General features: G+C 51.1%; 1 protein-coding gene across 1 annotated transcript in view; it reads left to right on the top strand.

The window, feature by feature from the left end:
- LOC141264133 (SCO-spondin-like) overlaps nt 1–26,977 on the top strand; it is a 521,676-nt gene that overhangs the window by 371,186 nt on the left and 123,513 nt on the right. Inside the window, exons 60-67 of the mRNA XM_073676443.1 lie at nt 11,378–11,598; nt 11,750–11,899; nt 12,225–12,391; nt 14,250–14,377; nt 19,596–19,816; nt 19,895–19,936; nt 20,913–21,080; nt 26,360–26,575. Coding sequence (XP_073532544.1) covers nt 11,378–11,598; nt 11,750–11,899; nt 12,225–12,391; nt 14,250–14,377; nt 19,596–19,816; nt 19,895–19,936; nt 20,913–21,080; nt 26,360–26,575 — 1,313 coding nt within the window. The remainder of the gene's footprint in view (nt 1–11,377; nt 11,599–11,749; nt 11,900–12,224; nt 12,392–14,249; nt 14,378–19,595; nt 19,817–19,894; nt 19,937–20,912; nt 21,081–26,359; nt 26,576–26,977) is intronic.

Below are 26,977 nucleotides of genomic sequence, written 5' to 3'. Positions count from 1 at the left end.
CCAAGCTGTAATAAACACAACATATACAGCCACAAGCAGACACACAGAATAAACTCCAAGCTGTAATAAACACAACATATACAGCCACAAGCAGACACACAGAATAAACTCCAAGCTGTAATAAATACAACATATACAGCCACAAGCAGACACACAGAATAAACTCCAAGCTGTAATAAACACAACATATACAGCCACAAGCAGACACACAGAATAAACTCCAAGCTGTAATAAACACAACATATACAGCCACAAGCAGACACGCAGAATAAACTCCAAGCTGTAATAAACACAACATATACAGCCACAAGCAGACACGTAGGATAAACTCCAAGCTGTAATAAACACAACATATACAGCCACAAGGAGACACGTAGGATAAACTCCAAGCTGTAATAAACACAACATATACAGCCACAAGCAGACACGTAGGATAAACTCCAAGCTGTAATAAACACAACATATACAGCCACAAGCAGACACACAGAATAAACTCCAAGCTGTAATAAACACAACATATACAGCTACAAGCAGACACACAGGATAAACTCCAATCTGTAATATACACAACATATACAGCTACAAGCAGACACGTAGGATAAACTCCAAGCTGTAATAAACACAACATATACAGCTACAAGCAGACACGTAGGATAAACTCCAAGCTGTAATAAACACAACATATACAACCACAAGCAGACACACAGGATAAACTCCAAGCTGTAATAAACACAACATATACAGCCACAAGCAGACACGTAGGATAAACTCCAAGCTGTAATAAACACAACATATACAGCCACAAGCAGACACACAGGATAAACTCCAAGCTGTAATAAACACAACATATACAGCCACAAGCAGACACGTAGGATAAACTCCAAGCTGTAATAAACACAACATATACAGCCACAAGCAGACACACAGAATAAACTCCAAGCTGTAATAAACACAACATATACAGCCACAAGCAGACACTCAGGATAAACTCCAAGCTGTAATAAACACAACATATACAGCCACAAGCAGACACGTAGGATAAACTCCAAGCTGTAATAAACACAACATATACAGCCACAAGCAGACACGTAGAATAAACTCCAAGCTGTAATAAACACAACATATACAGCCACAAGCAGACACACAGGATAAACTCCAAGCTGTAATAAACACAACATATACAGCCACAAGCAGACACGTAGGATAAACTCCAAGCTGTAATAAACACAACATATACAGCCACAAGCAGACACGTAGAATAAACTCCAAGCTGTAATAAACACAACATATACAGCCACAAGCAGACACACAGGATAAACTCCAAGCTGTAATAAACACAACATATACAGCCACAAGCAGACACGTAGGATAAACTCCAAGCTGTAATAAACACAACATATACAGCCACAAGCAGACACACAGGATAAACTCCAAGCTGTAATAAACACAACATATACAGCCACAAGCAGACACACAGGATAAACTCCAAGCTGTAATAAACACAACATATACAGCCACAAGCAGACACGTAGGATAAACTCCAAGCTGTAATCAACACAACATATACAGCCACAAGCAGACACACAGAATAAACTCCAAGCTGTAATAAACACAACATATACAGCTACAAGCAGACACACAGGATAAACTCCAATCTGTAATATACACAACATATACAGCTACAAGCAGACACGTAGGATAAACTCCAAGCTGTAATAAACACAACATATACAGCTACAAGCAGACACGTAGGATAAACTCCAAGCTGTAATAAACACAACATATACAGCCACAAGCAGACACGTAGGATAAACTCCAAGCTGTAATAAACACAACATATACAGCCACAAGCAGACACACAGGATAAACTCCAAGCTGTAATAAACACAACATATACAGCCACAAGCAGACACGTAGGATAAACTCCAAGCTGTAATAAACACAACATATACAGCCACAAGCAGACACACAGGATAAACTCCAAGCTGTAATAAACACAACATATACAGCCACAAGCAGACACGTAGGATAAACTCCAAGCTGTAATAAACACAACATATACAGCCACAAGCAGACACACAGGATAAACTCCAAGCTGTAATAAACACAACATATACAGCCACAAGCAGACACACAGGATAAACTCCAAGCTGTAATAAACACAACATATACAGCCACAAGCAGACACGTAGGATAAACTCCAAGCTGTAATCAACACAACATATACAGCCACAAGCAGACACGTAGGATAAACTCCAAGCTGTAATAAGCACAACATATACAGCCACAAGCAGACACGTAGGATAAACTCCAAGCTGTAATAAACACAACATATACAGCCACAAGCAGACACGCAGAATAAACTCCAAGCTGTAATAAACACAACATATACAGCTACAAGCAGACACGCAGGATATACTCCAAGCTGTAATAAACACAACATATACAGCTACAAGCAGACACACAGAATAAACTCCAAGCTGTAATAAACACAACATATACAACCACAAGCAGACACACAGGATAAACTCCAAGCTGTAATAAACACAACATATACAACCACAAGCAGACACACAGAATAAACTCCAAGCTGTAATAGACACAACATATACAGCCACAAGCAGACACACAGAATAAACTCCAAGCTGTAATAAACACAACATATACAGCCACAAGGAGACACGTAAGATAAACTCCAAGCTGTAATAAACACAACATATACAACCACAAGCAGACACGCAGGATAAACTCCAAGCTGTAATAGACACAACATATACAGCCACAAGCAGACACACAGAATAAACTCCAAGCTGTAATAGACACAACATATACAGCCACAAGCAGACACGCAGAATAAACTCCAAGCTGTAATAAACACAACATATACAACCACAAGCAGACACACAGAATAAACTCCAAGCTGTAATAGACACAACATATACAGCCACAAGCAGACACGCAGGATAAACTCCAAGCTGTAATAAACACAACATATACAGCCACAAGCAGACACACAGGATAAACTCCAAGCTGTAATAAACACAACATATACAGCCACAAGCAGACACACAGGATAAACTCCAAGCTGTAATAAACACAACATATACAACCACAAGCAGACACACAGGATAAACTCCAAGCTGTAATAAACACAACATATACAGCCACAAGCAGACACACAGAATAAACTCCAAGCTGTAATAAACACAACATATACAACCACAAGCAGACACGCAGGATAAACTCCAAGCTGTAATAGACACAACATATACAGCCACAAGCAGACACACAGAATAAACTCCAAGCTGTAATAGACACAACATATACAGCCACAAGCAGACACGCAGAATAAACTCCAAGCTGTAATAAACACAACATATACAGCCACAAGCAGACACACAGAATAAACTCCAAGCTGTAATAAACACAACATATACAGCCACAAGCAGACACGCAGGATAAACTCCAAGCTGTAATAAACACAACATATACAGCCACAAGCAGACACACAGGATAAACTCCAAGCTGTAATAAACACAACATATACAGCCACAAGCAGACACACAGAATAAACTCCAAGCTGTAATAAACACAACATATACAGCCTCAAGGAGACACGCAGAATAAACTCCAAGCTGTAATAAACACAACATATACAGCCACAAGCAGACACACAGGATAAACTCCAAGCTGTAATAAACACAACATATACAGCCACAAGCAGACACACAGAATAAACTCCAAGCTGTAATAAACACAACATATACAGCCTCAAGGAGACACGCAGAATAAACTCCAAGCTGTAATAAACACAACATATACAGCCACAAGCAGACACGTAGGATAAACTCCAAGCTGTAATAGACACAACATATACAGCCACAAGCAGACACACAGAATAAACTCCAAGCTGTAATAAACACAACATATACAGCCACAAGCAGACACACAGAATAAACTCCAAGCTGTAATATACACAACATATACAGCCACAAGGAGACACGTAAGATAAACTCCAAGCTGTAATAGACACAACATATACAGCCACAAGCAGACACACAGAATAAACTCCAAGCTGTAATAAACACAACATATACAGCCACAAGGAGACACACAGAATAAACTCCAAGCTGTAATAAACACAACATATACAGCCACAAGGAGACACACAGAATAAACTCCAAGCTGTAATAAACACAACATATACAGCCACAAGCAGACACACAGAATAAACTCCAAGCTGTAATAAACACAACATATACAGCCACAAGGAGACACACAGAATAAACTCCAAGCTGTAATAAACACAACATATACAGCCACAAGGAGACACACAGAATAAACTCCAAGCTGTAATAAACACAACATATACAGCCACAAGCAGACACACAGAATAAACTCCAAGCTGTAATAAACACAACATATACAGCCACAAGGAGACACACAGGATAAACTCCAAGCTGTAATAAACACAACATATACAGCCACAAGGAGACACACAGAATAAACTCCAAGCTGTAATAAACACAACATATACAGCCACAAGCAGACACACAGAATAAACTCCAAGCTGTAATAAACACAACATATACAGCCACAAGGAGACACACAGAATAAACTCCAAGCTGTAATAAACACAACATATACAGCCACAAGGAGACACACAGAATAAACTCCAAGCTGTAATAAACACAACATATACAGCTACAAGCAGACACGTAGGATAAACTCCAAGCTGTAATAAACACAACATATACAGCCACAAGGAGACACACAGAATAAACTCCAAGCTGTAATAAACACAACATATACAGCCACAAGCAGACACGCAGAATAAACTCCAAGCTGTAATAAACACAACATATACAGCCACAAGCAGACACGTAGGATAAACTCCAAGCTGTAATAAACACAACATATACAGCCACAAGCAGACACGCAGGATAAACTCCAAGCTGTAATAAACACAACATATACAGCTACAAGCAGACACGCAGGATAAACTCCAAGCTGTAATAAACACAACATATACAGCCACAAGCAGACACGCAGAATAAACTCCAAGCTGTAATAAACACAACATATACAACCACAAGCAGACACACAGAATAAACTCCAAGCTGTAATAAACACAACATATACAGCCACAAGCAGACACGTAGGATAAACTCCAAGCTGTAATAAACACAACATATACAGCCACAAGCAGACACGTAGGATAAACTCCAAGCTGTAATAAACACAACATATACAGCCACAAGCAGACACGTAGGATAAACTCCAAGCTGTAATAAACACAACATATACAGCTACAAGCAGACACTCAGGATAAACTCCAAGCTGTAATAAACACAACATATACAGCCACAAGCAGACACGTAGGATAAACTCCAAGCTGTAATAAACACAACATATACAGCCACAAGCAGATACACAGAATAAACTCCAAGCTGTAATAAACACAACATATACAGCCACAAGCAGATACACAGAATAAACTCCAAGCTGTAATAAACACAACATATACAGCCACAAGCAGACACGCAGGATAAACTCCAAGCTGTAATAAACACAACATATACAGCTACAAGCAGATACACAGAATAAACTCCAAGCTGTAATAAACACAACATATACAGCCACAAGCAGATACACAGAATAAACTCCAAGCTGTAATAAACACAACATATACAGCCACAAGCAGATACACAGAATAAACTCCAAGCTGTAATAAACACAACATATACAGCCACAAGCAGACACGTAGGATAAACTCCAAGCTGTAATAAACACAACATATACAACCACAAGCAGACACGTAGGATAAACTCCAAGCTGTAATAAACACAACATATACAGCCACAAGCAGACACGTAGGATAAACTCCAAGCTGTAATAAACACAACATATACAACCACAAGCAGACACACAGGATAAACTCCAAGCTGTAATAAACACAACATATACAGCCACAAGCAGACACGCAGAATAAACTCCAAGCTGTAATAAACACAACATATACAGCCACAAGCAGACACACAGGATAAACTCCAAGCTGTAATAAACACAACATATACAGCCACAAGCAAACACGTAGGATAAACTCCAAGCTGTAATAAACACAACATATACAGCCACAAGCAGACACGCAGAATAAACTCCAAGCTGTAATAAACACAACATATACAGCTACAAGCAGACACGCAGGATATACTCCAAGCTGTAATAAACACAACATATAAAGCTACAAGCAGACACGTAGGATAAACTCCAAGCTGTAATAAACACAACATATACAGCCACAAGCAGACACACAGGATAAACTCCAAGCTGTAATAAACACAACATATACAGCCACAAGCAGACACGCAGAATAAACTCCAAGCTGTAATAAACACAACATATACAGCCACAAGCAGACACACAGAATAAACTCCAAGCTGTAATAAACACAACATATACAGCCACAAGCAGACACGCAGAATAAACTCCAAGCTGTAATAAACACAACATATACAGCCACAAGCAGACACACAGAATAAACTCCAAGCTGTAATAAACACAACATATACAGCCACAAGCAGACACGCAGAATAAACTCCAAGCTGTAATAGACACAACATATACAGCCACAAGCAGACACGCAGGATAAACTCCAAGCTGTAATAAACACAACATATACAACCACAAGCAGACACACAGGATAAACTCCAAGCTGTAATAAACACAACATATACAGCCACAAGCAGACACACAGGATAAACTCCAAGCTGTAATAAACACAACATATACAGCCACAAGCAGACACGCAGAATAAACTCCAAGCTGTAATAATCACAACATATACAGCCACAAGCAGACACGCAGAATAAACTCCAAGCTGTAATAAACACAACATATACAGCCACAAGCAGACACGCAGAATAAACTCCAAGCTGTAATAAACACAACATATACAACCACAAGCAGACACACAGGATAAACTCCAAGCTGTAATAAACACAACATATACAACCACAAGCAGACACGTAGGATAAACTCCAAGCTGTAATAAACACAACATATACAGCCACAAGCAGACACACAGGATAAACTCCAAGCTGTAATAAACACAACATATACAGCCACAAGCAGACACACAGGATAAACTCCAAGCTGTAATAAACACAACATATACAGCCACAAGCAGACACGCAGAATAAACTCCAAGCTGTAATAAACACAACATATACAGCCACAAGCAGACACACAGGATAAACTCCAAGCTGTAATAAACACAACATATACAACCACAAGCAGACACACAGAATAAACTCCAAGCTGTAATAAACACAACATATACAGCCACAAGCAGACACGCAGGATAAACTCCAAGCTGTAATAAACACAACATATACAGCCACAAGCAGACACGCAGAATAAACTCCAAGCTGTAATAAACACAACATATACAGCCACAAGCAGACACACAGGATAAACTCCAAGCTGTAATAAACACAACATATACAGCCACAAGCAGACACACAGGATAAACTCCAAGCTGTAATAAACACAACATATATGCATGATGCTTCACATGTGTCCTAAACGGTAGAATTAGGAGACCGTTTTCAGATATTAATAATGCGTGCAACCCCTCAGCGGTATCCAAACATTAATGCCAAAGGCCTTATGTCTCAGTCATGACTGTGGAGCCTCTGTGCTGACTGTGTGTCCTCTTTTTTGACCGTGGGGCCTCTCTGTTGACCGTGGGGCCTCTCTGTTGACCGTGGGGCCTCTGTGCTGACTGTTGAGCCTCTGTTCTGACTGTGGAGCCTCTGTGCTGACTGTGGAGCCTCTGTGCTGACTGTGGAGCCTCTTTGCTGACTGTGTGGACTCTGTGCTGACTGTGGGGCCTCTTTGTTGACCGTGGAGCCTCTCTGTTGACCGTGGGGTCTCTGTGCTGACTTTGGGGCCTCTGTGCTGACTGTGGGGCCTCTGTGCTGACTGTGGGGCCTCTGTGCTGACTTTGGGGCCTCTTTGTTGACCTTGGGGCCTCTCTGTTGACCGTGGGGTATCTGTGCTGACCATGGGGCCTCTGTACTGACTGTGGCGCCTCTGTGCTGAGTGTGGAGCCTCTGTGCTGACTGTGGAGCCTCTGTGCTGACTGTGGAGCCTCTGTGCTGACTGTGGGGCCTCTTTTTTGACCGTGGGGGCCTCTCTGTTGACCTTGGGGTCTCTGTGCTGACCGTGGGGCCTCTGTGCTGACTGTGGGGCCTCTGTGCTGACTGTGGGGCCTCTGTGCTGACTGTGGGGCCTCTGTGCTGACTGTGGGTTCTCTGTGCTGACTGTGGGGCCTCTGTGCTGACTGTGGGGCCTCGGTGCTGACTGTGGGGCCTCGGTGCTGACTGTGGGGCCTCGGTGCTGACTGTGGGGTCTCTGTGCTGACTATGGGGCCTCTGTGCTGATTGTGGGGCCTCTGTGCTGATTGTGGGGCCTCTCTGTTGACCGTGGGGCCTCTCTGTTGACCGTGGGGTCTCTGTGCTGACCGTGGGGCCTCTGTGCTGACTGTGGAGCCTCTGTGCTGACTGTGGAGCCTCTGTGCTGACTGTGGGGCCCCTGTGCTGACTGTGGGGCCTCTGTGCTGACCGTGGGGCCTCTGTGCTGACTTTGGGGTCTCTGTTCTGACTGTGGTGTCTCTGTGCTGACTGTGGGGTCTCTGTGCTGACTGTGGGGTCTCTGTGCTGACTGTGGGGTCTCTGTGCTGACTGTGGGTCCTCTGTGCTGACTGTGGGGCCTCTTTGTTGACCTTGGGGTCTCTGTGCTGACCTTGGGGTCTCTGTGCTCTCCGTGGGGCCTCTCTGCTGACCGTGGGGTCTCTGTGCTGACCGTGTGGTCTCTGTGCTGACCGTGTGGTCTCTGTGCTACCCGGGGGCCTCTGTGCTGACTGTGGGGTCTCTGTGCTGACTGTGGGGTCTCTGTGCTGACTGTGGGGTCTCTGCTGACTGTGGTGTCTCTGTGCTGACTGTGGGGTCTCTGTGCTGACTGTGGGGCCTCTTTGTTGACCGTGGGGGCCTCTCTGTTGACCTTGGGGTCTCTGTGCTGACCGTGGGGCCTCTGTGCTGACCGTGGGGCCTCTGTGCTGACCGTGGGGCCTCTGTGCTGACTGTGGGGCCTCTGTGCTGACTGTGGGGCCTCTGTGCTGACTGTGGGGCCTCTGTGCTGACTGTGGGGTCTCTGTGCTGACTGTGGGGTCTCTGTGCTGACTGTGGGGCCTCTGTGCTGACTGTGGGGCCTCTGTGCTGACTGTGGGGCCTCGGTGCTGACTGTGGGGCCTCGGTGCTGATTGTGGGGCCTCTGTGCTGATTGTGGGGCCTCTCTGTTGACCGTGGGGCCTCTCTGTTGACCGTGGGGTCTCTGTGCTGACCGTGGGGTCTGTGTGCTGACCGTGGGGCCTCTGTGCTGACTGTGGAGCCTCTGTGCTGACTGTGGGGCCTCTGTGCTGACTGTGGGGCCTCTGTGCTGACCTTGGGGTCTCTGTTCTGACTGTGGTGTCTCTGTGCTGACTGTGGGGCCTATTTGCTGACTGTGGGGTCTCTGTGCTGACTGTGGGGTCTCTGTGCTGACTGTGGGGCCTCTGTGCTGACTGTGGGGCCTCTGTGCTGACTGTGGGGCCTCTTTGTTGACCTTGGGGTCTCTGTGCTGACCTTGGGGTCTCTGTGCTCTCCGTGGGGCCTCTCTGCTGACCGTGGGGTCTCTGTGCTGACCGTGTGGTCTCTGTGCTGACCGTGTGGTCTCTGTGCTACCCGGTGGCCTCTGTGCTGACTGTGGGGTCTCTGTGCTGACTGTGGGGTCTCTGTGCTGACTGTGGTGTCTCTGCTGACTGTGGTGTCTCTGCTGACTGTGGTGTCTCTGTGCTGACTGTGGGGTCTCTGTGCTGACTGTGGGGCCTCTGTGCTGACTGTGGTGTCTCTGTGCTGACTGTGGGGTCTCTGTGCTGACTGTGGGGCCTCTGTGCTGACTGTGGGGCCTCTGTGCTGACTGTGGGGCCTCTGTGCTGACTGTGGGGCCTCTGTGCTGACTGTGGGGCCTCAGTGCTGACTGTGGGGCCTCTGTGCTGATTGTGGGGCCTCTGTGCTGATTGTGGGGCCTCTCTGTTGACCGTGGGGCCTCTCTGTTGACCGTGGGGTCTCTGTGCTGACCGTGGGGTCTCTGTGCTGACCGTGGGGCCTCTGTGCTGACTGTGGAGCCTCTGTGCTGACTATGGAGCCTCTGTGCTGACTGTGGGGCCTCTGTGCTGACTGTGGGGCCTCTGTGCTGACCTTGGGGTCTCTGTTCTGACTGTGGTGTCTCTGTGCTGACTGTGGGGCCTATTTGCTGACTGTGGGGTCTCTGTGCTGACTGTGGGGTCTCTGTGCTGACTGTGGGGCCTCTGTGCTGACTGTGGGGCCTCTTTGTTGACCTTGGGGTCTCTGTGCTGACCTTGGGGTCTCTGTGCTCTCCGTGGGGCCTCTCTGCTGACCGTGGGGTCTCTGTGCTGACCGTGTGGTCTCTGTGCTGACCGTGTGGTCTCTGTGCTACCCGGGGGCCTCTGTGCTGACTGTGGGGTGTCTGTGCTGACTGTGGGGTCTCTGTGCTGACTGTGGTGTCTCTGCTGACTGTGGTGTCTCTGTGCTGACTGTGGTGTCTCTGTGCTGACTGTGGGGTCTCTGTGCTGACTGTGGGGTCTCTGTGCTGACTGTGGGGCCTCTGTGCTGACTGTGGTGTCTCTGTGCTGACTGTGGTGTCTCTGTGCTGACTGTGGGGCCTCTGTGCTGACTGTGGTGTCTCTGTGCTGACTGTGGTGTCTCTGTGATGACTGTGGGGTCTCTGTGCTGACTGTGGGGCCTCTGTGCTGACTGTGGGGCCTCTGTGCTGACTGTGGGGCCTCTGTGCTGACTGTGGTGTCTCTGTGCTGACTGTGGGGCCTCTGTGCTGACTGTGGGGTCTCTGTGCTGACTGTGGGGCCTCTGTGCTGACTGTGGGGCCTCTGTGCTGACTGTGGTGTCTCTGTGCTGACTGTGGGGCCTCTGTGCTGACTGTGGGGTCTCTGTGCTGACTGTGGGGCATCTGTGCTGACTGTGGGGCCTCTGTGCTGACTGTGGGGCCTCTGTGCTGACTGTGGGGCCTCTGTGCTGACTGTGGGGCCTCTGTGCTGACTGTGGGGCCTCTGTGCTGACTGTGGTGTCTCTGTGCTGACTGTGGGGCCTCTGTGCTGACTGTGGGGTCTCTGTGCTGACTGTGGGGCCTCTGTGCTGACTGTGGGGCCTCTGTGCTGACTGTGGGGCCTCTGTGATGACCTTGACGTCTCTTCAGTATGATTTCTCCAAAATTAATGACACCATCCATCTTTGTTCAGCACCTGTTCCCATGGCCTTCTACTCTGCACACCGGACCCTCAGTGTCGTTTGGATGGGCACTGGGGGGTGTGGACCTCCTGGTCCTCATGTTCTGTCAGCTGTGGAGAAGGAACCCAGACTCGGTCTAGGCAATGTGACAGTCCTGTACCCCAGAATGGCGGCCACGGTTGTGTAGGGGATCCTAAAGACAAGAGATATTGCCAGGTCCCCAGCTGTCCAGGTAAGCACAGTCCAAACATGGAGTGGATCTTCTCTGGCCCTCACTGAGACTTCTGGTCTGGGATCTTTCTGTGTCAGTGATTAGTTCTTGTTGTTGTCTCTTCACATTTGGGGTCTTATGGGGTCACTGTTGTGCTCTGTTCTGGATATAGAGCTGGATCCATGGAGTGATTGGTCCTCATGGTCACCATGTAGCATGAGCTGTGGAGGAGGAGAGCAGATCCGGGTACGAGAGTGTCAGCATCAGGGATGTGAAGGAAACGCCATGCAGAGCCGGATGTGCAACACCCAAGTGTGTCTAGGTAAAGTAAGGTGGACGGGTATCTATGGTTCAGAAATTAAGCAGATATGACCTTCCAGAATTATATCATCCACCACCAATTCTCGGAGACTACCTTTAGTCCATATCTGAGAGGAGGTGGCTGCAGACGACCCTGACCTTGAGAGACCACTCCTTGTCTTTGCAGGGTTTCCAGTACACCCCCATCTACGGATGGGTGTCACTGGTCTGGCTGACCATGTGCACCTTTACATTCGGGTGTAGATCCCTATAGCTCCCTATTCTCTGTAGGATCTCGCTGCTGTCTTGTCCTGATCATATCGCTGACTCTACCGCACCTTCTCCAGATATCGGCTGTCCTGTGGACCGTCTGTACCGAGAGTGCGGGAAGGACGACAGCTGTCCGTACAGTTGTGCTCATCTGACGCGGCAGGTGGAATGCTTCCCGGACGACTGTGAGGAGGGATGTCACTGCCCGCAGGGCACCTACTACCACAATGGCTCCTGCGTCACGGTCAGACACTGCGCTGCTGAGACTTCTGCTTGTTGTCAGTGAATGTGAAATATTATTGTTGGCGTCCGGGGATGACAATCTATCCTGGCCATGTGGTGTAAGAGAAGTGTCATGTAACAAGCTGTACACCTACAGTACAGACCAAAAGTTTAGACACACCTTCTCATTTAAAGATTTTTCTGTATTTTCATGACTATGAAGATTGTACATTCACACTGAAGGCATCAAAACTATGAATTACCACATGTGGAATTATATACTTAACAAAAAAGTGTGAAACCACTGACAATATGTCTTATATTCTAGGTTCTTCACAGTAGCCACCTTTTGCTTCGATGACTGCTTTGCACACTCTTGGCATTCTCTTGATGAGCTTCAAGAGGTAGTCACCGGAAATGGTCTTCCAACAATCTTGAAGGAGTTCCCAGAGATGCTTTGCACTTGTTGTCCCTTTTGCCTTCACTCTGCGGTCCAGCTCACCCCAAACCATCTCGATTGGGTTCAGGTCTGGTGACTGTGGAGGCCAGGTCATCTGGCGTAGCCCCCCATCACTCTCCTTCTTGGTCAAATAGCCCTTACACAGCCTGGAGGTGTGTTTGGGGTCATTGTCCTGTTGAAAAATAAATGATGGTCCAACTAAACGCAATCCGGATGGAGTAGCATGCCGCTGCAAGATGCTGTGGTAGCCATGCTGGTTCAGTATGCCTTCAATTTTGAATAAATCTCCAACAGTGTCACCAGCAAAGCCCCCCACACCATCACACCTCCTCCTCCATGCTTCACGGTGGGAACCAGGCATGTAGAGTCCATCCGTTCACCTTTTCTGCGTCGCACAAAGAGACGGTGGTTGGAACTAAAGATCTCAAATTTGGACTCATCAGACCAAAGCACAGATTTCCACTGGTCTAATGTCCATTCCTTGTGTTCTTTAGCCCAAACAAGTCTCTTCTGCTTGTTGCCTGTCCTTAGCAGTGGTTTCCTAGCAGCTATTTTACCATGAAGGCCTGCTGCACAAAGTCTCCTCTTAACAGTTGTTGTAGAGATGTGTCTGCTGCTAGAACTCTGTGTGGCATTGACCTGGTCTCTAATCTGAGCTGCTGTTAACCTGCGATTTCTGAAGCTGGTGACTCAGATAAACTTATCCTCAGAAGCAGAGGTGACTCTTGGTCTTCCTTTCCTGGGGCGGTCCTCATGTGAGCCAGTTTCTTTGTAGCGCTTGATGGTTTTTGCAACTGCACTTGGGGACACTTTCAAAGTTTGCCCAATTTTTCGCACTGACTGACCTTCATTTCTTAAAGTAATGATGGCCACTCGTTTTTCTTTACTTAGCTGCTTTTTTCTTGCCATAATACAAATTCTAACAGTCTATTCAGTAGGACTATCAGCTGTGTATCCACCAGACTTCTGCACAACACAACTGATGGTCCCAACCCCATTTATAAGGCAAGAAATCCCACTTATTAAACCTGACAGGGCACACCTGTGAAGTGAAGACCATTTCCGGTGACTACCTCTTGAAGCTCATCAAGAGAATGCCAAGAGCGTGCAAAGCCGTCATCAAAACAAAAGGTGGCTACTGTGAAGAACCTAGAATATAAGACATATTTTCAGTAGTTTCACACTTTTTTGGTAAGTATATAATTCCACATGTGGTAATTCATAGTTTTGATGCCTTCAGTGTAAATGTACAATTTTCATAGTCATGAAAATACAGAAAAATCTTTAAATGAGAAGGTGTGTCCAAACTTTTGGTCTGTACTGTATATGTCCATCACATGACTAGGACAGGAGGATTGCCATCTTCTGAAACTAGACAGCAAGCAGAGAGATGACTTTCTGTGCCCTGTGTGCTGGTCAGGACTGTCCTTGCCTGGTGACAGAGGACATTCTCCATGGACTGAGGAGCAACTTATCTGATGATCTGCACCTCCAGCCAGGAGACGAGATGCCGCCAGGAGACGAGATCCATCTGGGCTGCAGCTCATGGTATGGAGGATGGTGGCCGCTCACAGAGCCCTGCTCTTGCTCTCATACAGCTTACTTCTCACCCTCATAATCCTTTTCTTTCTCCATCTTCTTATCCCCTTTTCTATTCCTCTTCTTCCCCTTCTGAATCATCTCATTCTTCTCCTTTTCCTTCTGCTTATCTTCTTCTCCATTTTCTCCTTCTTTTGCTTCTGTTTTTCCTACCTTCTCTTCTTTTTGTTCTTCAGCTTCTTTTCTTCTCTTCTTCTCATTTCCCTCCTTCTCCTCCTCCTTCTTCTCATTCTTTTACTCCTTCTTATGCTTTTTCTCTTTTCCCTTCAGCTTTTTCTTTCCCCCTTATTCTCCGTCTCCTTCTTCCTTCTGATTCTCTTCTCCATCTTCTTTCTTATTCTTATTGATCCGGGGTTCTAGGACTTTTCGCCTTTTCTCAGGGTCAAGAAGGAATTTTTCCCCGTGATGCAAATTGGCTGAATGTGTCCTGGGGTTTTTGCCTTCTTCTGGATCAATACTGTAGATTTAGGCAGAGGGATTTTAGTAATACTATTATTAGAATCACAAGAGTAATACAAAATATAAAACTAACTAAAAAAATTATAAACAGGTTCATTTTTAATTGTAATAGTGCAGCAATAATAAAAATGCTAATAATAATAATAATAATAATAATACATTTGTGAGGCCTAGTCCCAGTTAGTGTAGTGTTAGTGCAGGGAGGACAATTGGGGGAGAAAGGTTGAATTTGATGGACCGAGGTCTTTATTCAACCTACTTTACTATGTTATTCTGTTTCACCTTTTCCTTCCTTCCATTCTCCTTCTCCCTCTTCAGCTTCTTCTTTTGTTCTCATTTTCCTTTCCCCCCTTTTTTTCCTCCTAGTTATTATCATTCTTCTCCTTCTTCTTTTTCTTTCTACTTTGTCTTTTTTTGTCACCCTCCTCATTCTCCCCGTTTCTCTTCTCCATCTTCTCTTCCTTTCCTTTCCCTATTTTTCCTGATTGTCCTTGTTCATCTCCTCTACTTCTCATCTTTCTTCTCTGTTTTTTCTTTTCTTCCGCTTCTCTTTTTCTCTTCCATATTCTCCTGTTTTTATTCTTCTACACCTTTTTTTTCTTCTACTTTCTCCTTTCACATCATTTCTTTTTTTTTTCCTTATTATCTCAATTCATTTCCTCCTTCTTTTCCTTCTCCTACTGCTTGACCCTTCTCCTCTCCTCTACCTCTCCTTGTTCTTTTCCTTCAGGTTTTCTTCCCCCTTTTGTTTCTTCATCTCTTTCTCCATCTTCTTCTTTTCCTTCTGCTTCTCTTCTTCTTTTCATTCTTCTCTTCCATTTTCCCCATTTTCTTGGTCCCTTCTGTCTTGTTCTTCTTTTTCTCCTTATCATTCCACTCTTCTTTTTCCTCTCCTCTATCTTTTCTTTCCCATTCCTCTTGTCCTTCTTCATCTCCTTCCATCTTCTAGTTATCCTCCCTCTTGTTTTTCTTCCTCTCATACCAACTTTTCACTCTCCCCCTCTTGTCATTTTTATTATATTTTTATTTTATTGTTCCCATCCCTCTTGTCCTTTTTCCTCTCCTTCCTTGTCCTTCTTCTGTCATCTTGTTCCCCTCCCTGTCGTTCTTCTTCCTCTCTTTCCATCTTCTCCTTCTCCTCCCTCTTGTCCTTCTTCCTCAGTATGAGGAGATGGCCTTGTTTTAAAGACTATTGGACTATTGGACCAATGAACGTAGAGCGGACTCTAAGGGATGCAGACTTTTTCCAGCACGGAGCACCGGTTACGTTAATCTTATTACTGTGTTCTATTAGAGATTTGCTTGCCCGTCAGCTCAGCCTCTGGAATCAATGTTTCGATTCAGTGATAGTAAGCAGAGGAAGACGTGCCAGCTGGATCTTATGCATACATAAGGCCAGACCCAAGATTGGTAATCAAGGAAAGAAATCAAGTCATTGTTCTCCCAGCCACTAGTCCCATTGTGTGAATGGGGAAAGTAGACCCAGTGGAGCCGACACCACAGGAGGTCTCACATGCAGTTTCAGGTGATGGATTTGACCTGAGGACAATTCCTCCACCAATGCACAGTTAGCTTTGGGGGAGGAGAGTGTGAACACTTTTGCCCATTCAGGTAGCTGATCCCAGGGAGGGAGGACAATAAACCATGTGTTTAGTGAGGCGTTGGTGGAGTCACGTAGAGGGGCGAGGATCTATTGCTGAGGTCCTGGTGCCCATGTATGGATGGCCTATGGAGTTTGGAGATCGGTTGCAGGATGGGCTGGATCCATGTGCTACGGTTGAGGGATCTGTCTTCTGGATTTTAGGAAGTTTCTTAAGGACTGTTGCTGCTGTATACATGTGCTTCAATCGTGACGTCTGGAGGAGCATGGAGTGTGACTACAGACTATACTGGCAGGAGATAGTTGGGAGACAGTGAGTATCGCCTGGTACGGGGGCAGTGGGACTACTTGCCCTGGTGAGGGGATCGTGTGGACTGGGGGGGCAATGTATTTTTGCCATCTACCCGGAGTTGTTGTAAAACCATGGATGTAAGGAATAAAAAATAGTTGCATCGTTAACCTGCCTAGGTGATTATTACAACCCACAACCTCACATCTTCACACTGTTCTTCCATCTTCTTGTTTCCCTTCCTTTTGTCTTTCTTCATCTCCTTCCATCTTCTCGTTGCCCTCCCTCTTGTCCTTCTTCCTCTACTTCCATCTTCTCGTTCCCCTTCCTGTCGTCCTTCTTCCTCTCCTTCCATCTTCATGTTTTCCTCCCTCTTGTCCTTCCTCTCCTTCCAGTTTCCCTTTCCCCTTCCTATTTTCCTTCTTCCTCTCATTCCATCTTCACGTTCCGCTCCCTCTCGTCCTTCTTCCTCTCCTTTCATCTTCTCGTTCCCATTCCTCTTGTCCTTCTTCCTCTCCTTCCATCTTCTTGTTTCCCTCCTTCTTGTCCTTCTTCCTCTCCTTCCAGCTCCTCATTTCCCTTCCTCTTGTCCTTCTTCCTCTCCTTCCCCTCCCTCTCATCCTTCTTTCTCTCCTTCTGTCTTTTCCTTCCCCTCCCTCTTGTCCTTCTTCCTCTCCTTCCATCTTGTTCCCCTCTCTCTCATCCTTCATCCTCTCCTACCATCTTCTTGTTCCCCTCCCTCTTATCCTTCTTCCTCTCCTTCCAGCTCCTCATTTCCCTTCCTCTTGTCCTTCTTCCTCTCCTTCCCCTCCCTCTCATCCTTCTTTCTCTCCTTCTGTCTTTTCCTTCCCCTCCCTCTTGTCCTTCTTCCTCTCCTTCTATCTTCTCTTTACCCTCCCTCTCGTCCTTCATCCTCTCCTGCCATCTTCTTGTTCCCCTCCCTCTTATCCTTTTTTCTCTCCTTCCAGCTTCTCATTTCCCTTCCTCTTGTCCTTCTTCCTCTCCTTCCCCTCCCTCTCATCCTTCTTCCTCTCCTTCCGTCATTTCCTTCCCCTCCCTCTTGTCCTTCTTCCTCTCATTCCAACTTCTTGTTCCCCTCCCTTTCATTCTTCTTCCTCTCCTTCCATCTTCTCGTTCCCCTCCCTCTCGTCCTTCATCCTCTCCTTCCATATTGTTGTTCCCCTCCCTCTCGTCCTTCTTCCTCTCCTTCCATCTTCTTGTTCCCCTCCCTCTCGTACTTCTTCCTCTCCTTTCATCATCTTGTTCCCTTCCCTCTCGCCCTTCATCCTCTCCTTCCATCTTCTTGTTCCCCTTCCTCTTATCCTTTTTCCTCTCCTTCCAGCTTCTCATTTCCCTTCCTCTTGTCCTTCTTCCTCTCCCTCTCATCCTTCTTCCTCTCCTTCCATCTTTTCCTTCCCCTCCCTCTTGTCCTTCTTCCTCTCCTTCCATCTTCTTGTTGCCCTCCCTCTTGTCCTTCTTCCTCTACTTTCATCTTCTCGTTGCCCATCCTGTCGTCCTTTTTCCTCTCTTTCCATCTTCATGTTTTCCTCCCTCTTGTCCTTCCTCTCCCTCCAGTTTCCCATTGCCCTTCCTATTTTCCTTCTTCCTCTCCTTCCATCTTCTTGTTCCCCTCCCTTTCATCCTTCTTCTTCTCCTTTCATCTTCACGTTCCCCTCCCTCTCATCCTTTTTCTTCTCCTTTCATCTTCACGTTCCCCTCCCTCTCGTCCTTCTTCCTCTCCTTCCATCTTCTCGTTCCCCTACCTCTCGTCCTTCTTCCTCTCCTTCCATCTTCACATTCCCCTCCCTCTCATCCTTCTTCCTCTCCTTCCATCTTCTCGTTCCCCTCCCTCTCGTCCTTCTTCCTCTCCTTCCATCTTCTTGTTCCCCTCCCTTTCATCCTTCTTCTTCTCCTTCCATCTTCTTGTTCCCCTCCCTCTCGTCCTTCATCCTCTCCTTCCATCTTCTTGTTCCCCTCCCTCTCGTCCTTCTTCCTCTCCTTCCATCTTCTTGTTCCCCTTCTTCTTGTCCTTCTTCCTCTCCTTCCATCTTCTTGTTCCCCTTCTTCTCGTCCTTCTTCCTCTCCTTCCATCTTCTTGTTCCCCTCCCTCTCGTCCTTCATCCTCTCCTTCCATCTTCTCGTTCCCCTTCTTCTCGTCCTTCTTCCTCTCCTTCCATCTTCTCGTTCCCCTCCCTCTCGTCCTTCATCCTCTCCTTCCATCTTCTTGTTCCCCTCCCTCTCGTCCTTCTTCCTCTCCTTCCATCTTCTTGTTCCCCTTCTTCTTGTCCTTCTTCCTCTCCTTCCATCTTCTTGTTCCCCTCCCTCTCGTCCTTCTTCCTCTCCTTCCATCTTCTCGTTCCCCTCCCTCTCGTCCTTCATCCTCTCCTTCCATCTTCTTGTTCCCCTTCTTCTCGTCCTTCTTCCTCTCCTTCCATCTTCTCGTTCCCCTCCCTCTTGTCCTTCATCCTCTCCTTCCATCTTCTTGTTCACCTTCTTCTTGTCCTTCTTCCTCTCCTTCCATCTTCTTGTTCCCCTCCCTCTCGTCCTTCTTCCTCTCCTTCCATCTTCTCGTTCCCCTCCCTCTCGTCCTTCATCCTCTCCTTCCATCTTCTTGTTCCCCTTCTTCTCGTCCTTCTTCCTCTCCTTCCATCTTCTCGTTCCCCTCCCTCTTGTCCTTCTTCCTCTCCTTCCATCTTCTTGTTCACCTTCTTCTTGTCCTTCTTCCTCTCCTTCCATCTTCTCGTCCACTTCTTCTCGTCCTTCTTTCTATTCTTGTTCTATAACTCGGCCTCTCACTTTCACCATTGTCCCCATTGCAGCACGTGTGTGAGCGGGTTCATGAACTGCACATTCTCCGCTTGTCCGGTGGACGGAGGCTTCACCCCTTGGACACCCTGGAGCCCTTGCTCAGTGACCTGTGGAGGACTGGGTAACATGACGCGATCACGTCACTGTACCAACCCTGCCCCGATCAGTGGGGGCAAAATCTGTGAGGGGCCTGGGATGGACATAAAGTACTGTCAAACAGCAGAGTGTGGGGGTGAGTGCGACCCACCCTGAGCCCCGTGCTGAGACAACCTCATGAATATTATATTCAACCTGCCTTCTTGTCTTCCAGATATGATGGAGCCGACAATGGAGACGACCACGGCGTCCACAGGTAACGGCAGAACCATCAAAGTGCAGCTGCCATTCTGGACGGGGATTGCAGGTTATATGTCTGTAGTAAGAGTAGAGACAATGTTCAGAGAAGAGCGACCAGAATGGTGACTGGTCTGCAAACCATGTCCTATGAGGAACGGTTGCAGGATTTGGGAATGTTTAGCTTGCAAAAAAGAAGACTGAGAGGAGACTTAATAGCTGTCTACAAATATGTCAAGGGCTGTCACATTGTAGAAGGATCATCTTTATTCTCATTTGCACAAGGAAAGACTAGAAGCAATGGGATGAAACTAAATGGGAGGAGACACAGATTAGATATTAGAAAAAACTTTTTGACAGTTAAGGTGATTAATGAGTGGAACAGGCTGCCACGAGAGGTGGTGAGTTCCCCTTCAATGGACGTCTTCAAACAGAGGCTGGACAGACATCTCTCTGAGATGATCTAGTGAATCCTGCTTTGAGCAGGGGGTTGGACCAGATGACCCAGGAGGTCCCCTCCAACTCTACCATTCTATGATTCTATGATTCTATGAGTCTCCCCATACTTTACACTGCAGCTCCACTCCATTAAGACATAGGGCCTAATTCATGAAGGTGTTTTCGCGCTAGAATTCATATTTTGTAAAATTTAGCAACTTTTGACATTTGTGTGCCGGTTGTGGCCAACTCCGCTAAGGTGGGCAGAGCTCGAGTGGGACAGGGTGGGGCAAAGCCCACCGACTAATTCCTCAAAGTGGTGGCGTAACTTACTCCAGAAAGTTTCTTCTCGATCCCTCCCCCTTGTTCTTTTTCCTCTCTGTCTTTTATGGCTGCCATTGTCTGCGCTGCCGCACGACCTGCACATTCCCTTATGGTCGTAAGATGCGCCTAATTCATTATGTGGCGGGAGCGACACCAGTCCTGGTGATCCGGGCTCTGGTCCCGGGAGAAGCTCATTCAGGGGTTAATTATATGGACGCTCTGGTCCCATCCAGGTCCTGGGGAGGAGCTGAGCGCCTGGTCGCAGTGGACGCCATGTTCTAAGAGCTGTTCAGACACCCGGCATCCTGCGGTGAAGACGCGCTTCCGATACTGCCCCGGAGGAAGGAACTGCAGCGGAGAGGCGGAACAGGAGGACGTGTGCAACCTGCCCCAGTGTGCCGGTAATACCGCCCACCCCAGCTCAGCAGTGCCCCTCACTCACCTCCAGAGCTGCGCCCACCCCAGCTCAGCAGTGCCTTCCACTCCCCTCCAGGGCTGAGCCCACCCCAGCTCAGCAGTGCCCTCCACTCCCCTCCAGAGCTGCACCCACCCCAGCTCAGCAGTGCCCTCCACTCCCCTCCAGAGCTGCACCCACCCCAGCTCAGCAGTGCCTCCCACTCCCCTCCAGAGCTGAGCCCACCCCAGCTCAGCAGTGCCCTCCACTCCCCTCCAGGGCTGAGCCCACCCCAGCTCAGCAGTGCCCTCCACTCCCCTCCAGAGCTGAGCCCACCCCAGCTCAGCAGTGCCCTCCACTCCCCTCCAGAGCTGCACCCACCCCAGCTCAGCAGTGCCCTCCACTCCCCTCCAGAGCTGAGCCCACCCCAGCTCAGCAGTGCCCTCCACTCACCTCCAGAGCTGAGCCCACCCCAGCTCAGCAGTGCCCCCCACTCACCTCCAGAGCTGCACCCACCCCAGCTCAGCCGTGCCCTCCACTCCCCTCCAGAGCTGCACCCACCCCAGCTCAGCAGTGCCCTCCATTCCCCTCCAGAGCTGCACCCACCCCAGCTCAGCAGTGCCCCCCACTCACCTCCAGAGCTGAGCCCACCCCAGCTCAGCAGTGCCCCCCACTCACCTCCAGAGCTGAGCCCACCCCAGCTCAGCAGTGCCCCCCACTCACCTCCAGAGCTGAGCCCACCCCAGCTCAGCAGTGCCCCCCACTCACCTCCAGAGCTGAGCCCACCCCAGCTCAGCAGTGCCCCCCACTCACCTCCAAAGCTGCACCCACCCCAGCTCAGCAGTGCCCTCCACTCCCCTCCAGAGCTGCGCCCACCCCAGCTCAGAAGTGCCCCCCACTCACTTCCAGAGCTGAGCCCACCCCAGCTCAGCAGTGCCCTCCACTCCCCTCCAGAGCTGAGCTCACCCCAGCTCAGCAGTGCCCTCCACTCCCCTCCAGAGCTGAGCCCACCCCAGCTCAGCAGTGCCCTCCACTCCCCTCCAGAGCTGAGCCCACCCCAGCTCAGCAGTGCCCTCCACTCCCCTCCAGAGCTGCGCCCACCCCAGCTCAGCAGTGCCCTCCTCTCTCCTCTAGAGCTGCGCCCACCCCAGCTCAGCAGTGCCCCCCACTCACCTCCATAGCTGCGCCCACCCCAGCTCAGCAGTGCCCCCCACTCACCTCCAGAGCTGAGCCCACCCCAGCTCAGCAGTGCCCCCCACTCACCTCCAGAGCTGAGCCCACCCCAGCTCAGCAGTGCCCCCCACTCACCTCCAGAGCTGCACCCACCCCAGCTCAGCAGTGCCCTCCACTCCCCTCCAGAGCTGCGCCCACCCCAGCTCAGAAGTGCCCCCCACTCACTTCCAGAGCTGAGCCCACCCCAGCTCAGCAGTGCCCTCCACTCCCCTCCAGAGCTGAGCTCACCCCAGCTCAGCAGTGCCCTCCACTCCCCTCCAGAGCTGAGCCCACCCCAGCTCAGCAGTGCCCTCCACTCCCCTCCAGAGCTGAGCCCACCCCAGCTCAGCAGTGCCCTCCACTCCCCTCCAGAGCTGCGCCCACCCCAGCTCAGCAGTGCCCTCCTCTCTCCTCTAGAGCTGCGCCCACCCCAGCTCAGCAGTGCCCCCCACTGACCTCCATAGCTGCGCCCACCCCAGCTCAGCAGTGCCCTCCACTCCCCTCCAGAGCTGCACCCACCCCAGATCAGCAGTGCCCTCCACTCCCCTCCAGTGCTGCACCCACCCCAGCTCAGCAGTGCCCCCCACTCACCTCCAGATCTGCGCCCACCCCAGCTCAGCAGTGCCCTCCACTCCCCTCCAGAGCTGCGCCCACCCCAGCTCAGCAGTGCCCTCCACTCCCCTCCAGAGCTGCACCCCCCCAGCTCAGCAGTGCCCTCCACTCCCCTCCAGAGCTGCACCCACCCCAGCTCAGCAGTGCCCCCTACTCACCTCCAGAGCTGAGCCCACCCCAGCTCAGCAGTGCCCTCCACTCCCCTCCAGAGCTGCACCCACCCCAGCTCAGCAGTGCCCCCCACTCACCTCCAGAGCTGCGCCCACCGCAGCTCAGCAGTGCCCTCCACTCCCCTCCAGAGCTGCACCCACCCCAGCTCAGCAGTGCCCTCCACTCCCCTCCAGAGCTGCACCCACCCCAGCTCAGCAGTGCCCCCCACTCACCTCCAGAGCTGAGCCCACCCCAGCTCAGCAGTGCCCTTCACTCCCCTCCAGAGCTGCGCCCACCCCAGCTCAGCAGTGCCCTCCACTCCCCTCCAGAGCTGCACCCACCCCAGCTCAGCAGTGCCCTCCACTCACCTCCAGAGCTGCGCCCACCCCAGTTCAGCAGTGCCCTCCACTCCCCTCCAGAGCTGCACCCACCCCAGCTCAGCAGTGCCTCCCACTCCCCTCCAGAGCTGAGCCCACCCCAGCTCAGCAGTGCCCTCCACTCCCCTCCAGGGCTGAGCCCACCCCAGCTCAGCAGTGCCCTCCACTCCCCTCCAGAGCTGAGCCCACCCCAGCTCAGCAGTGCCCTCCACTCCCCTCCAGAGCTGCACCCACCCCAGCTCAGCAGTGCCCTCCACTCCCCTCCAGAGCTGAGCCCACCCCAGCTCAGCAGTGCCCTCCACTCACCTCCAGAGCTGAGCCCACCCCAGCTCAGCAGTGCCCCCCACTCACCTCCAGAGCTGAGCCCACCCCAGCTCAGCAGTGCCCCCCACTCACCTCCAGAGCTGAGCCCACCCCAGCTCAGCAGTGCCCCCCACTCACCTCCAGAGCTGAGCCCACCCCAGCTCCGCAGTGCCCCCCACTCACCTCCAAAGCTGCACCCACCCCAGCTCAGCAGTGCCCTCCACTCCCCTCCAGAGCTGCGCCCACCCCAGCTCAGAAGTGCCCCCCACTCACTTCCAGAGCTGAGCCCACCCCAGCTCAGCAGTGCCCTCCACTCCCCTCCAGAGCTGAGCTCACCCCAGCTCAGCAGTGCCCTCCACTCCCCTCCAGAGCTGAGCCCACCCCAGCTCAGCAGTGCCCTCCACTCCCCTCCAGAGCTGAGCCCACCCCAGCTCAGCAGTGCCCTCCACTCCCCTCCAGAGCTGCGCCCACCCCAGCTCAGCAGTGCCCTCCTCTCTCCTCTAGAGCTGCGCCCACCCCAGCTCAGCAGTGCCCCCCACTCACCTCCATAGCTGCGCCCACCCCAGCTCAGCAGTGCCCCCCACTCACCTCCAGAGCTGAGCCCACCCCAGCTCAGCAGTGCCCCCCACTCACCTCCAGAGCTGAGCCCACCCCAGCTCAGCAGTGCCCCCCACTCACCTCCAGAGCTGCACCCACCCCAGCTCAGCAGTGCCCTCCACTCCCCTCCAGAGCTGCGCCCACCCCAGCTCAGAAGTGCCCCCCACTCACTTCCAGAGCTGAGCCCACCCCAGCTCAGCAGTGCCCTCCACTCCCCTCCAGAGCTGAGCTCACCCCAGCTCAGCAGTGCCCTCCACTCCCCTCCAGAGCTGAGCCCACCCCAGCTCAGCAGTGCCCTCCACTCCCCTCCAGAGCTGAGCCCACCCCAGCTCAGCAGTGCCCTCCACTCCCCTCCAGAGCTGCGCCCACCCCAGCTCAGCAGTGCCCTCCTCTCTCCTCTAGAGCTGCGCCCACCCCAGCTCAGCAGTGCCCCCCACTCACCTCCATAGCTGCGCCCACCCCAGCTCAGCAGTGCCCTCCACTCCCCTCCAGAGCTGCACCCACCCCAGATCAGCAGTGCCCTCCACTCCCCTCCAGTGCTGCACCCACCCCAGCTCAGCAGTGCCCCCCACTCACCTCCAGATCTGCGGCCACCCCAGCTCAGCAGTGCCCTCCACTCCCCTCCAGAGCTGCGCCCACCCCAGCTCAGCAGTGCCCTCCACTCCCCTCCAGAGCTGCACCCCCCCAGCTCAGCAGTGCCCTCCACTCCCCTCCAGAGCTGCACCCACCCCAGCTCAGCAGTGCCCCCTACTCACCTCCAGAGCTGAGCCCACCCCAGCTCAGCAGTGCCCTCCACTCCCCTCCAGAGCTGCGCCCACCCCAGCTCAGCAGTGCCCCCCACTCACCTCCAGAGCTGCGCCCACCGCAGCTCAGCAGTGCCCTCCACTCCCCTCCAGAGCTGCACCCACCCCAGCTCAGCAGTGCCCTCCACTCCCCTCCAGAGCTGCACCCACCCCAGCTCAGCAGTGCCCCCCACTCACCTCCAGAGCTGAGCCCACCCCAGCTCAGCAGTGCCTTTCACTCCCCTCCAGAGCTGCGCCCACCCCAGCTCAGCAGTGCCCTCCACTCCCCTCCAGAGCTGCACCCACCCCAGCTCAGCAGTGCCCTCCACTCACCTCCAGAGCTGCGCCCACCCCAGTTCAGCAGTGCCCTCCACTCCCCTCCAGAGCTGCGCCCACCCCAGCTCAGCAGTGTCCTCCACTCACCTCCAGAGCTGCGCCCACCCCAGCTCAGCAGTGCCCTCCACTCCCCTCCAGAGCTGCGCCCACCCCAGCTCAGAAGTGCCCCCCACTCACCTCCAGATCTGCGCCCACCCGAGCTCAGCAGTGCCCTCCACTCCCCTCTTGAGCTGCGCCCACTCCAGCTCAGCAGTGCCCTCCACTCACCTCCAGATCTGCGCCCACCCCAGCTCAGCAGTGCCCTCCACTCACCTCCAGAGCTGCGCCCACCCCAGCCCAGCAGTGCCCTCTGTTGGTATCCTCCATTCACTTCCAGAGCTGCGCCCACTATTCTGATGGTATCCCCCAGAGCTGCGCCCACTATTCTGCGGGTATCCTCCACTCACCTCCAGAGCTGCGCCCACTATTCTGATGGTATCCTCCAGAGCTGCGCCCACTATTCTGCGGGTATCCTCCACTCACCTCCTGAGCTGCGCCCACTATTCTGATGGTATCCTCCAGAGCTGCGCCCACTATTCTGCGGGTATCCTCCACTCACCTCCAGAGCTGCGCCCACTATTCTGTTGGTATCCTCCAGTCACCTCCAGAGCTGCGCCCACTATTCTGCTGGTATCCTCCAGTCACCTCCAGAACTGCACGCACTATTCTGCTGTTATACTCCACTCACCCCCAGAGCTGCGCCCACTATTCTGCTGTTATCCTCCACGCACCTCCAGAGCTGCAGTCACTATTCTGCTGTTACATCGTGTCTCATCCTCCAGTCACCTCCAGAGCTGCAGTCACTATTCTGCTGTTACATCATGTCCTGCAGCTCTGGATGTGAGTGGAGTGACAGTTGTCTTGCCTCCCGGGGACAGGTCCGGACTCTCCTCTCTGTGACTCGGAGGACTGTCGTGGCAGGAACTGCTCGTGGAATCCCTGGTCAGAGTGGGGCGAGTGTTCTCGGTCTTGTGGAGTCGGGCAGCAGAGACGTTTCCGCACATACAACCCCCCTGGGGACGGAGGCCTGTGGTGCGAGGACATCCTGACCGGGCACCTGGAGCGGCACTTCTGTAACCTGCAGGCTTGTAAAGGTAACAGAGCAAAGAAGTGGTGCTGATGGCACTGGTGGTGGGCACAGTGGTGGTGATGGCACTGGTGGTGGGCACAGTGGTGTGATGGCACTGGTGGTGGGCACAGTGGTGTGATGGCAATGGTGGTGGGCACAGTGGTGTGATGGCACTGGTGGTGTGGCACAGTGGTGGTGATGGCACTGGTGGTGGGGCACAGTGGTGGTGATGGCACTGGTGGTGGGGCACAGTGGTGGTGGGCACAGTGGTGGTGGGCACAGTGGTGGTGGGCACAGTGGTGGTGATGGCACTGGTGGTGTGGCACAGTGGTGGTGATGGCACTGGTGGTGGGGCACAGTGGTGGTGATGGCACTGGTGGTGGGGCACAGTGGTGGTGGGCACAGTGATGGTGATGGCACTGGTGGT

The sequence above is a fragment of the Phyllobates terribilis genome, unplaced genomic scaffold, assembly GCF_046119375.1.
Source record: "Phyllobates terribilis strain yellow unplaced genomic scaffold, ASM4611937v1 Scaffold_4__5_contigs__length_816908805, whole genome shotgun sequence".
Lineage (NCBI taxonomy): Eukaryota > Metazoa > Chordata > Amphibia > Anura > Dendrobatidae > Phyllobates > Phyllobates terribilis.
The sequence above is the reverse complement of the archived record's forward strand: the minus strand, read 5'-3'. Positions and strand labels throughout refer to the sequence as shown.